The 17,206-nt window shown below is 43.5% G+C and overlaps 1 protein-coding gene across 1 annotated transcript in view; it reads left to right on the top strand.

Annotated features, from left to right (window-relative positions):
• Nucleotides 1-17,206, top strand: part of CA10 (carbonic anhydrase 10) — a 365,626-nt gene that overhangs the window by 334,933 nt on the left and 13,487 nt on the right. Inside the window, exon 6 of the mRNA XM_066617463.1 lies at nucleotides 2,202-2,274. Coding sequence (XP_066473560.1) covers nucleotides 2,202-2,274 — 73 coding nt within the window. The remainder of the gene's footprint in view (nucleotides 1-2,201; nucleotides 2,275-17,206) is intronic.

Below are 17,206 nucleotides of genomic sequence, written 5' to 3'. Positions count from 1 at the left end.
CTTTTTTCCACGCATGACACACCCGTGCAGCCAACAGGAATGACAGAGCCTTCAGGAACCCCTGCTGTGTGTGCCACACCACTGCCCATTTGTGGCAGCAAATGGAAACACGCAAGGGTAGCCTAGTTTCATGCAACTATAAAGGGCTTGTGCTGCTGGAAAGTGAATTCTGGCAGTACAAAGCCCAGACAGGATTGGGCTCTTCTTAATCAAATATCAACATAAACAGATAAACTGGAGGAGAATTTGGTTCATAGAGGAGCAGAAGAAAGAGTGAGGCAAGCAGTTGCTTAGCCCAGAAAAGCAAAAAAACACTTTCCATGTCAGAAGATTTCATAGAACTTCAAGGCACAGTAGTGATAAAAGCACATGTGTATGTTTTTTACAAGAACATATTGCTTTTAGGCTATGCATGCATTTCCTGCAGATCAGGTGAAGGAGAAGTTGGGAGCACTCTTTATTCTGATTTTAAGCAGGAACCTTGCACTATGCAACAGTCCTAAACAGAGCATACATGCCTTTGTAGATGATCCAACTGTAATCACACTGGTATTATTTCCGTTACTTCCACAAAGCACCTAGCTATCACTCCAGAGATGCAGCATGATACAGTTTCTGTAGTAAGATGTGTACGTGATGCATACCTAACCGGTGAGAAAACACCAGTAGGCATGGTCGGGCAGCCCAATCTTATCAAGAGCTTACAGTGGTGGATCTTGTGATCCACCACCAGAAGTCCTCTTATGCCAGCTGTGGAGTCTGCAGAACCACTGGAGCAAACAGCCAAAGGCCCTCCTGCATGCACCAGCAGCTCCCGGATGCTACATGGGAGCAGGAAAGATGGTGACAGGAATTCGTAGGCAGTTTAGGGAAGGAGCAGGGTGGGCAGGAGGCATTTCAAGAGTGTGAGGAAATAGATCTTGTCTGCACTAGCACATGCCAGATCCTATCCCCATTTTCCTGGCCCAACACATCCCTGCCACTCCTGGGACTTTTGCTGGAAAAATAACTGGCATAGATCCAAGGAGATCCATTGGTGGCAGATGACCTATGAAGTAAAAGGTACCTTTGCTTACCTCTCCCAGGCTATCTAGTTACCCTTTCCCCACCATAGCTTGCAGCCCGCACTCTAGCAGCATGGCTGCATTATGTAGGATGGTGGGGATAGGATTGGGGCATTAGTTTCACATGCCGCACATTTGTCCGTGTATATCCACCAAAGTGGATATAGGTTTTGTGTGTACAGGTCATACCTTATTATCCACTGATTTGGCATCCACTGATTTGACTCACCACTGATACTAGGGTCCACCTTTAAATGCCTTGACACAAGAAAAAAAAAAGCGCACTAAAATCTAATTTACTACCTTTGTGCTGTTAAACCGCATCGGCTGCAAGCTTTTCGGGATTAAAGGACCCACTTCCGGGTTTCTTGCTCCTCCTCCAGAATGCATCAGTATATAGACACTATACTGCATTCAACCATAATTTCATTCCATTAGATTCCATTATTGACCCCATCTAGTAGCTGAATGCAATATAATATATATATATACAATGCATTCTGGGATGACAACAAAGGAGCAAGAAACCCTGAAGTGGTTTTTTTAAGCCATTTTTCCACTGATTGGTATCCACTGATTTTTTTTTTTTAATATTCTGGAGCAGAACCCCAGTGGATAAGGAGGCACGACCTGTACTCATTTAGCACATCAATCCCTGCAAGCCACAAACTTATGCATGGACTATATTTATCCCACCTATAGCCATACAAGAACTGCAGAGAATCATGGGTTGTACACAGGCAATTTGCAGCACTGTGAAAAAGTGTCAGGTCACATCATACCTCCTCTCACAAATACCATTTCCTACATTATCTCTTTTTTGTACCAAAGCATACAGTGGTATGAACTTGCCATACAAACTGCACCCTCCGTGTTACAAGTGTTCACATCCTTCGTTGCCATCTCCTTCATCTTGTAGCAGTTCTTATGGTTTGCACAGTACACCAGGAGACACTCCATTAAATACCCAAGCATCTTCATATGATCGCATCTCTTCTCTCCGCCCCCCCCAAAACCCGATGATTTGCACAAGTTCTTGGTTGGTCCTTTATTTCCCCCTGCACCAAATAGATTCACTTTCTTGAAATAAGAAGCATTTGTTGACTAGTTTTTGATGATTATTTTCTTCCCTCATAGGTATCTGAATCATCAAATCCATTTCTAAATCGTATGCTTAACAGAGACACCATTACAAGAATAACGTATAAAAGTAAGTTTATTTTTGACTCAGCATGGAATAGCTATGTGATAATATATTCAGTAGGTATATCCCACATTGCAAGCAGTATCTTCCAGAAGGTCTGCTACAGGCAGAACTTCTAAAAACGACTGTCAAAATGTTCAGAGTGTACATTTATCTTGGGCCAACTGGCCAGAGAAAGGCCTCCGCTCAGTGGTAGAACATCTGCTTTGCATGCAGAAGGCCTCACCTGCCATCCCTGGCATTGCCAAGTAGGACTGAGAAAGATCCCTGCTGGAAGAGAGCCACTACCATGCAACGGAGACAACACTGAACTAGATGAACCAGTTATCTGACACAGTATAAGTCAGCTTCATATGGTCTGGTCAATATACCCATTCTTCAGGAATAAACACATGACAATTTCCTTGATTGAATATTGGGATTGAATACAGATTTACTGTATGAATGCTTCTTACCACCATTTGTACCAGTACTGATATAAAAGGATTGACTGCAGTTAGTTTAGTTGGCAACCTTCAGTCTCGAAAGACTATGGTATTGCGCTCTGAATGGTGGTTCTAGTGTGGCTGAAAAGGCCGATTCGGGAGTGACCATCCCTTCCACACCGGGAGCAAGTGCAGTCTGTCCCTGGTCTGTCTCCCTGGCTATGGGCCTTCCTTCTTTGCCTCTTTGCCTCAGACTGTTGGCCAAGTGTCTCTTCAAACTGGGAAAGGCCATGCTGCACAGCCTGCCTCCAAGTGGACTGCTCAGAGGCCAGGGTTTCCCAATTGCAGTTACGTACAGTAGATACCGCACTAAAGGCCCCAGTCCTATCCAAGGTTTACAGTGGCAGATCTCGTGATATACCACCGGAAGACCCAAACCCACAGTGTGAAAGCTGCACCTCTATTGTGTGATTTGTGGCCACTGGCGCAAACAGCTGGAGGCCTCACATGCACAACAGCAGCTCCTAGACACCCCTCTGGAGCAGGTCTGGTGGTAGCAGGGGCAGTTTGGGGATCAGGGTTGGAGGGGGGCAATTCAAGGGCAGGACAGGGAGGATCTTGGCAGCAGCAGTTCCTCTCCCCCTTTTGCTGGTCCAACATGCCCCTGACTCTCCTCGAACTTAAACCACCTAAATAACTGGCATAAGTCTGAGGAGACCCATTGGAGGCCCAGTGGAACCCATTGGAGGCAGGCTTCCAGGCAGGGGAGGTAAGTAAAAAGGATTTCTGCTTATCTTCCCTGTGCCATCTGGTCATCCCACCACCAAAGCATGCAGCGTGTGTTTAGGATTGGGGGATAGGATTGGGCCGTAGGGAAAAGTACATCCTTTTTGCAGTCATTGAACCCATAGGTGTATTACTTCAAATACCTGCAGTTAATCCCTTCTGCATTTGTATGAATGGCAGCAAGAACCATGTTATAGTACAGTGTTTGAATTGTGTTGATCATTTACAGCTGCAATCCTATCTGTGTTTTCTCAACAGTAAGTCCCATTGTGTTCAATGGGGTTTGCTCCCAGGAATGCAGCCTGTATCTGCACATGACACTTGACCGTGCTGGGTAATTTTGCGAACATCTAGATACATCAGTGAATGTTATAGGTCACCCCTTAGTCATTTTAGGGCGGGGAAATACATGTTTGTTTGAAGCATCCACAATATTCATCTGGGATTGGCAGCATTCACATGTAAATGTCAACATCCGCCCTATTTTGGACACTCACTAAAATATACAAAAAAGCATTTTGGTGCAGAAAGAGATCATGTGAGCCCATCTTGCCATATGTTGAATTCTGTTCATCATTCTTATCAAAGACTCCTTAGTGTGATGAAAAGAAAGTGTAATCCTTTGGGTACTGATGCATGAGGAAGGGCCATTGACTTGAGTTCGGTTTGTTGATTGAGACAGATATTTTAAGGGTCAGTTCCTAAATCATCTGTAAGAGTCCTGAAGACCAGAAAGGCTTATATTCCATCTAATATAATGATAAGACAAGAAATTGGAACACTAATAATCCAACAAATGGGATTGGTAGTGTGTGATCAAATTACTAGAATAAGGACATCAGCGTTAAAATGCAGTTCAGATAGAGTTCTCAAAGGCAATGCTGTTGTGCATTAATGTTATTTTCTGCAGTAACAAGTATTGATTAGTAGCATTGTTACAGCAAGCAGGCAATGCAAAAAAAAAAAATTACTGAAAGTAATTTTGCCATTGTCTTGGATGATGGATTATAGTGTCTTTGCTGGAAAAAAAAATCTAATTTTGCTTCATATAGCAAGGATTCCATGCTGCTTTTAAACAATTGGCTTTCTAAAACTCATGCACCCCTCAATTTACAAATGCAATATATGCATCAAAACTGTTAATAGGGTGAAAATTTGTAAATCGGAATCTAAAATACCATTAATTCTTAATAGTTCTTTCCACCTGGTGTAAAATTACTAAAAATAGCTCAATGTTCCTCATTTTTAATGCAAAGAAGACATATTTTTCTTTAAAAGTACAAGATCACTTGAGAGCTATGTGCACAAACATCAATGAACATCCCACATATCACAGGATAATGTGATATAGACCTATAATACATTTACACTTCGAGTACAGCAATATATTAATTTACAGCTCAGAAAGAGGAGCTGTAGACATCTAGACATCTACAAATTCTAGACATCTACAAAGAATCACTCACCACCTGAGAGACTTCTTTCTTATCACACACACACACACATGCACAAAAATCCTTCAGGAATCCTAATGAACAGTAATAAAATATTTAGTTCATTAAAGCAAAAATGTCTAAGATGGCCATTAGTAAATTAACGGGTGTACTTAGGAACTGAATTTGTGCAGCCAATATTTAGTTTCCATTTTAAGAAAATCAAAAATGCTTAAATGAAGTTGGAATAAATACTGTGGAATAGGTTCAACGTAAGGAAAAGGTTTTAAAAAATAAAGCTATGATTTTTAGAGCACCACAAGAGATATGCTCCAGAACTTGGTGCATCAGGAGAAACCTAATAGCCAAGTGCGCCTTGGGCCTTTCAGAGTGGGTTATTAGTGCTTCCTTGTTTTGCTAATTATTCCCCATTACGACCACCCTCAAAAAATATGTGGTGCCATTGAAATGGTTGTGAAAGTAGTAGGAACTATACTGATGATAATTCTAAAGAATTATTGCTTATAAATTCCAGCTCTAAAATTCCAATTAGAGGTCTCAATATCCTGTTTTTTAATCTCTTGATGTAACTCTCTTGTTTTTGCAAGCAACTCTAGTTGCTATGCAACCTCTGGCCATTCCTAAATAAATACATTTTGACAATGGTGATACACACTAGTTGCACCACATCTAGATTGCTGTAATGTGCTCTACAAAGCCTGCATTTGAAACATGTCCAGAAACTCCAACCAGTCCAGAATGCTGCAACCAGGCTGTAGCATGGAGCCAGTTTTCAGAAGCATCCAACTTCCTTGTTATAGCAGCTTTGTTGGTTACTAGTTCATTTCTGAGCCTAATCCATAGTCATGGTTGTGATCTTTAAATCCCTGAATACTTTGGGGGCTACATTCTAAAGTATAAGAACAGCCCCACTGGATCAGGCCATAGGCCCATCTAGTCCAGCTTCCTGTATCTTACAGTGGCCCACCAAATGCCCCAGGGAGCACAACAGATAACAAGAGACCTGTATCCTGGTGCCCTCCCTTGCATCTGACATTCTGACATAACCCATTTCTAAAATCAGGAGGTTGCGCATACACATCATGGTTTGTACCCTGTAATGGATTTTCCTCCAGAAACTTGTCCAATCCCCTTTTAAAGGCATCCAGGCCAGTCGCCATCACCACATCCTGCGGCAAGGAGTTCCACAGACCAACCACTTGCTGAGTAAAGAAATATTTTCTTTTGTCTGTTCTAATTCTCCCAACACTCAATTTTAGTGGATGTCCCCTGGTTCTGATATTATGTGAGAGTGTAAAGAGCATCTCCCTATCCACTTTGTCCATCCCCTGCATAATTTTGTATGTCTCAGTCATGTCCCCCCTCAGGTGTCTCTTTTCTAGGCTCAAGAGGCCCAAACGCCATAATCTTTCCTCATAAGGAAGGTGCCCCAGCCCCGTAATCATCTTAGTCGCTCTCTTTTGCACCTTTTCCATTTCCACTATGTCTTTTGTTGAGATGCGGTGACCAGAACTGGACACAATACTCCAGGTGTGGCCTTACCATAGATTTGTACAACGGCATTATAATATTAGCCGTTTTGTTCTCAATACCTTTCCTAATGATCCCAAGCATAGAATTGGCCTTCTTACTGCCGCCGCACATTGGGTTGACACTTTCATCGACCTGTATCATCGAAGTATCACCTTCTTCTGCATAACCTGTCTACCCACTGAGCTCCTTTGTGCACTTGGTTGGAACATAGACTGGAATGCCCTTCCTACAAAGGTTGCTTTGCTTGCTTTCTGCCCATAGGGTGAAGGCATTTATTTTTCAACAGTAATTGATCCATTGGGTTTATAAATTTTAACCCCCAATATGACAACTGTACTGATGTTATCTGCTATTCTCTATTATTTTTAATATTTTTATTGTGAAGTTATATTTTATTGCTAGGTCTCTTATTGTAAGCCACCTTGAGCATTTTTTGAAATGGAAATACGGGTCTAAAATACATATAGCGCATTAAATAATATATATTTCTATTTCAGCTAAATCTAGTGTTTTAGGGGCATTTCATGCACTCCTATATAAACTTAAACATATTGGTAGCTGATCATGGTGGCGTTGCTTACTTTTTCATAGATCTTGCAAAACTGGGGATTAAGGGCTGTAGTTCCGGAAGATATTTTATTACACCAGATATTTTGCTTTAGGGTCAACATAATTTTAGCAAAGTGTGCATAATTATCAGAAGAAAATTATTACTAGCAACTATAATGCTCATTAATAGGATTTATCAATTCTTGCTGTCTCTGAAGAAAATAATGAGTTTTCAGAGTTAAGCAAAGTTTCTGTAACAGTCGAAGTTGCATTTACAATGATATTAAACATAGAAAGTAAGCTGTGCATGTTTTGTTCATCTAGTAGCACAGAAACTTAAAGTTATGATATTATTTTGTTGCCTATCATTTGGAGATCTAGTTCTCAAAGCTGGAATTACATAGCACAAATATTTGAAATTTACTGAATCTTCCATTTTGATGTCCGAATTTGACCATCAAAATTGATCATCAAAATTTTACTTTCAACTGTTTGGATCAGTGACTTTGGTTAGTATAAATCTGCTATAATCTCTTGCACATCATCTATTGGATACTGTCAAGTAGTCTCTGCTACATGCTGGAAAATGTCAAATGTTAGCTGTGCTCGCATCTCAATGTCTCTGATACTGTCCAGCGTTGACTGCTCTGTCTCAAATTCTCTCGAATTCTGACTGCTGTTGTATTCCACCTATCAGATGCTATCAAATGTTTCAAAGTGTTCAGATGTCATAGACACAGAATACCAAATATTCAAAGAGTGTTTGGAGAATTGGGGATGGCCAGGTTTGAGAGAGCCCTCAGCAAAGTGCCATCTACCTCCATATCCTCCCTTCGCTTGCCTTTTGGTGTTGATGGTGTGGGCGGTCTTTATTTTACTTTGTAGCTGTTACTGCCGCTCAATGCTACTCAACATAGCTAGCTGGAACATTGTTACTGACATTTCAATGGCAAAAACCACCTCCAAGTCCTGTTGCACCAATAACCATCATCTAGATGATGGCTGGTTGCAGGTTGGACGAATCCTTTCTAGGAAGGACTATAGCAGTGTCCCGTCCTTTCTAGGGCATCAGCAGCTTCCTTCAGATTGTGCTTTGTGACATGCCAGTGGAGAATATTGGCAATCAAAATTCATTAAGGATAATTTTAGGCCAGCTTATTTCAGTTTGAATATATTCTGTCGATGTACCAAAAGGCAGAGCATGCGTGATTTTGTGGTTCTTCTCTCTTACTATTGCGGTAATAAATGAACTGAGTCATATGGATCTCATCTAGTGAGCATTCACATGGCTGATTCCCACTGGTCCAGTAACATTTGTTGGAAGCTATGCAATGGAGTCAGGTGAATAATACTGACTGGAGAAGTAACCACTTGACAGCGCGATCCTAGGCATTTCTACTCAGAAGTAAGTTCCACTGACTTCAATGGAGCTTACTCCCAGGAAAGTGCGCATAGGATTGCAGCCTTAGTCAACTAACATATGTGATCACTTATTGTACTGGTAGACGTTACATTAGGAGCATGGAAAGCAACAATGTGGAGACATTTCCTATGACACTCATGTAATGTATGAATGCAATAGAACAGAGGTTCTCAAACTGTGGGTCGCAACCCACACTTGGTGGGTCGTGATTGAATTTCTGGTGGGTCACGATAGGATGGCAGCTGCCATCTTGAAAAAGGGCAAAATGATGGTGGCGGCGCCATTTTGAAAAAGGGCAGACCTGGGCGGCGCCATTTTGAAAAAGGGCAAAGTGACACAGGCAGAGCCATTTTGAGAAAGGGCAAGTAGATCCAGGCGGTGCCATTTTGAAAAAGGGTAAACAGACCTTTGGGGAGCCATTTTAGGCTTCCAGGCACAGAGTAAACAAACAGAAAGAGCAACTTGCACATGCGCAGGGCAGGCAGCGTGCCACTTTTCCTCTGTGAGTGTGCTGCTGCCCAGCCCCATTCGAAGGAGGGGAGAGGAGAGCGTGCTTGGAGATTTTCAGGTGAGTGCTTCCTCATTCTTGGGGGCATGCAGGACCCCTCTGTTTGGTTCCCTTTAACCTTAGGCAGGCGAGACAGAGAGTGGAAAAGCACCCTGGAGTGGGGACCATGGGTGGCAGCGGAGGAGGCTTCAGCGCCCACACTCTGCTGCCACGTGCTCAGCCAGGCAAGAGGGAGTGTGGAGAGGCCAGGACAAGCGAGTGCTCCCAATATAACTACCCCACTGTTTGGCTCCTCTTAGCAGCTGGGAGGAGAACAGTAGGGCATCCCTTTCTTCCCAGCTGTGAGGGGGATGCTCCATGGCCCCGCCCCACACTGATCTAATGCACACCATGAAAAGTAGTCAAACAGATATGATACATCTCTCCAAGTGCCTTGGTCATCTCTTCTGCACTGAGCATATGTGGGAGAAGCTACAGACAGGGGGTGGACTAGATGACCTTTTAGGTCATTCCATGATTTTGGTGATCTTGCAGGTTGTGTGTGAAATGGGCTGAAAGTAAGCACTGAGCATATGTCTGAGAAGCTACAGATGGGGGTTGGACTAGATGACCTCTTATGTCCCTTCCCGTTCCATGACTTTGGTTGTCTTTAGGTTTGTATGTGAAATTAACTGAAAGTAAAGTCAGTGTATGTGGCAGAGAAGCATTTGGAAGCTTCAGGGTAATTTGTGAAATGGGGTGCATTACTGATGATGGGAATGGTGGTGGCTGTCCTGGCAGCTGAGAGATTTCAAAGCCCACAGGGCTCACTCCTTGCTTGGTATCTCTGGTTCAGTCTTCAGAGAATTACAGCTCTGCCATGGTCTTTCACCAGTTTTGCTTTATTGCCAGCTGACAGTTCTGGCATATGTTTAAAACTTCCTACTTCTTTGTGGTGGTTTTACAGATGCAGGTTGCTAAACTTTCATATTTATTCCTGGAAGCATTAAGATATTCAGTAGAAATGGATAATTGCTTTTTAAATATAAACACCAGAACTTTTCAGAGCACAGAATCATGTCATTAATTTTGCGAACTCAGGAGCCCTGACTTCCACGTTGCCCTATGCCCACCCAAACACAGTTTCACCTGCTGGCATCCTTGTCTCCAAAGCACCATGACCCAGGCTAATTCCAGGGAGTGAGTAATAAGATTTAAGGACCTTTCCTTTTGGAGAATATCATAAAGCTACATTAAATGATGTTCCCAACTTAACACAATGGACAGTAAGAAGGGCTTATTACTTCCGGTATGGTACAATGGGAGTGGGGGGGGGGGAGAATTGGAAGAAGCTTCTGAGCTGGAATATTTTCTCTTGTCATTTACAGTGTGAGTTCCTAGGTAAGAATAGAAATGTCACTTCCTGTTTGATTAAATCACTTCCAGCTCTGATATCACAGTGATGTCACTTCCTGCTTGATGATGTCACTTCCTGGCATGACATCACTTCCAGGTTGATGACATCACTTCCGGTGGGTCCCAGACAGATTGTCATTCTCAGAAGTGGGTCCCGGGCTGAAAAGGGTGAGAACCACTGCAATAGAACCTTCCTCACATGATGGTCAGCAGCATCACTAATATAACTGAAATACAATCCCAACATTTAAGGGTTGTAGTAACTAGTAAAACTTTACAGGTCTTGTTGGCCTGTTTTAAGTGTATTCATAAGAAGTGTATTTTTCGTAATGACAGTGTACAGCCTACATTTATTATCAGAAAAAGTTATTAATTAGAAAAGTAAACGTATGAATTTGCAAACATTTGATTGGGAAATAAGGGCCGAACAGACATAAGCAGCTTGTAAAAACAAGTGTCATTGTCAAGAGCTTTGTGAAAATTACTGGAAAAGCTAATAAAATATAAATGTTATGAGGGCAGTTCACAAGTTCAGAACATGTCCTAAGGCAGAAAAGAGTCAGATAAACAGTGTAAGCTGCTTATTGTGCTCTGAGCCCAACAATGTCTAGGTATATAAGGAGGATAAAGTGGTCGCAGGAGACTTATGAGGACAAATTCATGGAACCAAATGATTTCAACCTTGAGTTATTAAGTACATATGCAGTAAAGTGGCATCTTTTGATAGAGTGATGGGCTGATATCAGATGGCAACCAAGGTGGACAGTGGATCCGCCTAGAACAAATAAGAGCTGTGCATATAACCAACGGAATTAATTAGCATTTTATGACCATGATGCCTTGCTCCTTAGCATCTTATGCTCTGGGCATATGCACCAATGCTTACTTCCTGTCAACCACAGGTCAGGCCCCTAATTTTATGTGTAATTGAAGTTACTGCTCTATCTTCACACAGTTACTTGTTTTAGCATTTTTTTTTTAATTGTCCAGTTGTGTAGTTTTGTTGTCACCTCCAACTAGGGCTTTCATCTCCCTATTAGCATTGCTACTTTGCCTCCTTAGGAGTAAATGCTTCTTTTTCTTCTTCAAGGTAACCATCACCACTACTGATGTCTAATGGTGCTTCTCTGCCTCACATCAAAAACTCCTTGCACGTAGAAAACTAGCACACAGAGGAAAAAATTCTATCTCCGTCACTTCTCTGTCATTGTAGTTTTCAAAGAGTAGGGAAGTTGTATGTTTTTTTGCATCGGGTTGTGTTCAAACATTATTCTTCCACTTTCAGACTGAAATGGTACTGTCCTAGGAAAGTCATACCAGATGATATTTCTGAACAAATGGCTTGATTCCTATAGAAAATAGAGACTTCACAAATATAAGCCAGTCTCTTCCAGCAAATGAGTGACGTCATTGCCAGCTTCTGTTACCTATAAAAACATGAAATGTCACTGCTCTATAATCAGCAAAACACAACCTGACAATTCATCCTTGTTAGAAACATTTTGACATTTGTACGGCACTTATAAAAGTGTGAGAAGACCCCAGTCCCAACAACTCACCATCTAAAGGAGACAGAAGGGAGACAACAGAGGAAGGGCAGAGAAGCAGGTGTAGGAAAAGACTGGGGAGGAATGTGCTATTATTATATACACTTACCTAGGTTTAGTTACAGCCCAAGACAAGCAACCCAATTCTAACTAAATCTCCGTGCAGTGATGCAGTGGCCCCGGCAACGTGGGGGGATTCAACTGCTGGAGGTATCCTCAGGGTAAGAGAACATTTGTCCCTTTGCTCCAGGGTAAGCCCCAGCAGCATCTATGGGTCTACTCAGACCTGGGTCAGCAGTATTACCAGTGCAAGTCCGAGTTCATCTGTGCAGACAGATTGGGCCTGGGAAGGGAGTTAGGATATGGCACACTCTGATGCTGCCCCACTCTTGGGCCTGATTCACCTTGCCCCATGTCCTCCCCATTCCACCTTCTCCCTGCCCTCTCCCTACTCTTGCCATGGCCTTACCTGGTCCAGCAGGTGTTCTGACAGATGCCGGTACACATGGGAAGGCTCCAGCTTTCCCATTAGTGTGCCAGCTATGAATACTGCCACAAAGTGCTTTCTGGCACTTTTGTGACAGCATGCATTGGTGGGATTGTGTGTTCTGCCAACTCAGGTCTCTGAATAGGATAGGGCTGTAAGGGGTTTGAACCAAAGATTCATGGAAAGGGTAGTTTTTGAGAAGGGATTTAAAGGAAATTAGGGAGGTAGCAAACTGGCCCAGATGGCAATGAGCATTTTTATTTTGCACATGAATCTCCACTCCCCAAAAGGAAGCCTTGTTGTCTTGCATCAGTCTCAGCTTCCTATACTTTGGTTGATTTATTTGTGAGAGGCAGAACACAGCCTATCTACAGCTCTATAGTCTCCCACAAACTCACTTGTGGATAAGTTTGATGACATTGAATAGACTCACAACCACCATCACATTTTGTGTCCTCTGCCTGTTTTAAGATAACACTGGAGTTATCAGTGCCTTGTCACCTGCTCCCAAACTCTTGATTTGTTCCATGTTTTATGGACCTTTTCATATCTTGGGTCCTATTTTTGATACTCAGAACCTAGACCTCCATCAGATTCAAAACTCTAAAATCTGCATTGTTGATGTTGTTGATCAACAACTTTTGAAAGTCCCATAATTGGCTTTATTTTGTACTTAAATTCCTGTAGAGTTATTGGCTGTCCAAACAGTACTGACTACCTATTACACTACAGGGAACGAATTGCTGTGACAGTGGTTAGAGGCTGTGCCAAGACACAAACAGTGGATGATTTAAGCTTGGATTACACCTGTCACCTCTATGGCTGCATGAACCATCAAGAACGTGGTTAAGAGCTGCCAAAACTCAGCAAGAATCAGTCCTGCACTACCATGGCACAGGGTTGATTTCTATTAAATAATCACAAAGCAGACTTAATCCTGAAATGACAGTGAGGTGGAAGATTTGCATGAGTTATAACTCCAGATTTTTGCACTTCTGCTAGTCAGCCATCATTTTCTGGCATGGCACAAATCCATATTGGGCTTTTCTTCAGCACTGACTTCACCACCCAGTTAATGCAAAGGTGACATAGACCCCAGATTTGGAAATGGATGCTGTGCATTCTGTCACCATCTGGGCTTTGGCTAGTGAAACCTGCATGATTTGAATATGACTCCCATTAGTGGACAAGTCAACAAGAACTTAACATGCAAGGAATGGAAGGAGACCAAAACTCACATCGGTGTAATTGTAGTTCATTTGCTGTGGAGGAGAGGATGCAAAGGTCCCAAGTTAAATCTCTGGCTTCTGTACCATAACGCTCTCAGGCAGCAGGACTGAGAGAACTCCTGCCTTAGACTTTGGAGAGTTGTTGCCAGTCACAGTATAACAGATTGGGCTAGATCACTGGTTTCCAACCTGTGGTCCATGAGACCCTGAGATGTGGCCCATGAGGTCTCAGGAAAAAAAAGATTGCCTTTGACCACTTCCAGCATATTGCCAAACGAGTGCTTCTCCACCAACCACCAGAGGGGGTGGAGAATGGACTGCCCGCAGCTGACATTTCAGTGTTGGCTGCAGCTGTGGGCTGCATTCATTCATTCTCCTCCCTCTCTGGTAGTCCATGGGGGAGCGCTTGTTCAGAAGACACTTCCCACAAACCACCAGAGAGGGCAGAGAACCAGTTGCAGACTTCCGCAGCCCTGCACCTGGGGCATAGTTCCGCGATGGCACTCCCTGCAGGCTATTGCCACTGCCCCCATGCAGAAATCTGCCCCCCCCTACTCACCCAGAGGCTCACGGAGCCTCGCATGACCTCCGTCCATGCCAGGGAAACCTCTATGAGGTTCCCTGGCACTATAAACTGTGCTTCCGGCAAACTGGAAGCACAGTTTCTGCCCCCATCGGGGGGTCTCAGAGAGGCTTCCGCGGGGTTCTAGCAGTTGGCGCCTGGGGCTTTTGCCCCATTCCACTCTATGGCAGGCACGCAACTGCGGAAAATAGATCACCTGCAGCAGCAGTCAACACTTGCAGCATTTTGCCAAGCAAGCACTTCCCAACAGACCACCAGAGAGAGCGGAGAACAGACTGCCTGCAACCACAGCCAGCACTGAAGTGTTGACTGCAGCTGGACTCTGCCCTCGCTGATAGTCTGTTAAGGAGTGCTCACTCGGGAGATGCTTCCCCACGGACTACCAGAGAGGGCAGAGAATGAATTGCCTGCAGCCATGAACAGAAGCAACAACCCATAAATCTTCTCTATAAATCATAAATCTTTCATAAATCTTCTCTAATTATTACAAATTTAATTGTATTTTTGTGCTCAGGGAGTGGGGGGGGGGTTGCATGTGGTCTATGACAATCCAATTTTTCCTCAGTGGTCCCTGGGCTCCTAAAGGTTGGGAACCACTGGGCTAGAAGTTCTGGTGAATTTGGTAGCTCTAGGAACATAAGCCTTGCTGGATCAGGCCAAAGGCCCATCTAGGCCAACTTCCTGTATTTCATAGTGTCCCATCAGATGTCTTTGGGAGGACACAAGATAACATACCTGTATCCTGTTGCCACTCCCTTGCACCTGGCAGAGACAGGTTAGCCCTAAAATGCTCAGATTGCATATAGTCATCATAGCTTGCAACCTATGATGGACTTTTCCTCCATAAATCTGTTCAATCCTATTTTAAAGGCATCTAGGTCAGGTGCCATCTGGAGTTCCACAGGCAAGGAGTTCCACAGGTTAATTAAATGCTGAGTAAAGACATGTTTTCTTTTGTCTGTTCTAACTCTCCTACCACTCAATTTTAATGGATGTCTCCTGGTTCTGGTGTTGTGTGAGAGGGAAAAGGATCTTCCCTCTATCCACTATATCCATCCTATGTCTTTGAAAGTTAGACATCCTAGCATTGAAGTTAAGAGAGGCCGTGTTCCCTCTTATTTCAGGATGTGATTTTCCATTAATAGCTGTACCACGTTGATTACAGCTGTATATTTATTATTAAGTGTGGGCATATGGCAGAGCAGGTGGACAAAACATGTGACGATTAAAAAAAATCTCTGTGTGTGTATTTCCAGCATCCCTGGCTGCACATGTGCTTTAGCAGAATCTGCCTTCGCTTTAACCCGAGCAACCTCACTGAAAAGTAATTGGGAGATAACTAGGCGAACTTGGCCTTTAGAATGCGTAACACCTCATTCCGAGTAAGCCCTTTGACGCTGCGCATCACACTCTCTGCTTCATAAATAATGAACAGGTGGGAAGAGGAGCCAGAGAAAGAGACCTCTGGTGAGTCAGAAAGCAGTCGCTGGCCTGGAAAACAGAAATCATCCTGAGCCTCCTCTCATCCCTACAAAAGCGACTGTTGTCTTACAAATATTTATTTCAAATGGAGTTCAGGTGTAGGCAGTCAGCTTGAGCTGTTAAATTTTAACATGGTTCTGGTTCAGTAAGATGACCGGGGTGGTTTTACACTTTCATCTGGAGCACATTTTGGGCTGGAAAACAAAACCAGCATCCTAGGCTTCAGGCCAGTGAGGGCCGAACTGTGTGAATAAAGAGAGATAAAGCCGGTCATGTCTGACGGAGCAAAAGAGCCAAAGCAGTATGAAACATCTCACGTAGTGCAAAAATACTCCTGCCTGGCCTAAATTCTCCCTTCCTCCACCACGGTTCAGTCTCATAATGTGTGTATGAACATGATTCCCTTTCCATACAATTATCTTTGGAAAGGATACAGTATTAAGCTAAGAAGAGTCCTGCTAGATCAGGCCAAAGGCCAACCTCATCCAACATCCTGCTTCCCACAGAGGCCAACTAGATGTCCCCAAGAAGCCCACAAGCAGGACATAAAGGCAATTGCCCACTCCTACTGTTTTTCCCTAGCAGCTAGTATTCATTAGCTTAGAGCCTCTTTGAACCGGGAGGTTCCAGCAGCTACAGAGAAATAAGAACTGCAGGAGATAGGAAATGGAACTCAGATTATTTCCTCTTGCTTGGGGATCCTGAAATGCCCACAACAGAGGCTTGGACTGGCTGGGGCAATCATCAGTACTTTGTACCTAAAGTGAAACTACAGAAGTAGCAGTGCAACCCTGACACCCTCAGTGGGATTTTAAGTTCCAATTTTTAATCACAGAAGAGGTGAGAGAAGTGGAAGAGCTGTGCCACTTGTAGTAGTAGCAGCAGCTAAGAAGAGCTGCATCTTGTCAATTCAATCTTGTTGAGGACTGGAGCCAGTAACCTGGACTAAAAATTATTAGCTGCAAGGCAAGAGTCATTTCAGCATAGGCCACAGTTCTTGGACCCATTCAACTGAAAGAAGCCACTATTTTCAGAGCCTTGGTTCTACAGGGAGGCCCCAATATCCTCAGGGGTTCTGTTCTGGGAACCGCCCCCCAACGCGGTTACCCAGAACTGCAGATACATGGGAAGCCCCTCCCCTACATCTTTAGGTCTCATGAAGCGAGAGGAGCTGTGCCCCCCCACCTCTGGAAGATCTTCTGAACCCGCAGAGGCTGCACACATCTGCCCGTAGCCTCTGCAGACTTGAGCATGGCCATTTAGGCAAAAAAAATAGCTACTTCCAGTTCTTCCATAAAATCAGAAGTGATGTTTTATGTCTTTAAAAGACATTATGAGGGCTGGGGAAGCCACTGAGGACTTCCCAGTTCTCATGCATTTTAACGGCATACAAATGTCATTTCTGGTTTTATGAAAAAAAACACAGAAGTAGCATTTTTTGGCCTAAACAGCCATTCTGAGGCCTGCAGAGGCTGCGGGCAGATACATTTGGCCTCTGCTGGGCTCAGAAGAGCCTCTGGAGGGGGTGTGGGGGACT

The sequence above is a fragment of the Tiliqua scincoides genome, chromosome 2 (assembly GCF_035046505.1).
Source record: "Tiliqua scincoides isolate rTilSci1 chromosome 2, rTilSci1.hap2, whole genome shotgun sequence".
Taxonomy (NCBI): domain Eukaryota; kingdom Metazoa; phylum Chordata; class Lepidosauria; order Squamata; family Scincidae; genus Tiliqua; species Tiliqua scincoides.
The sequence above is the reverse complement of the archived record's forward strand: the minus strand, read 5'-3'. Positions and strand labels throughout refer to the sequence as shown.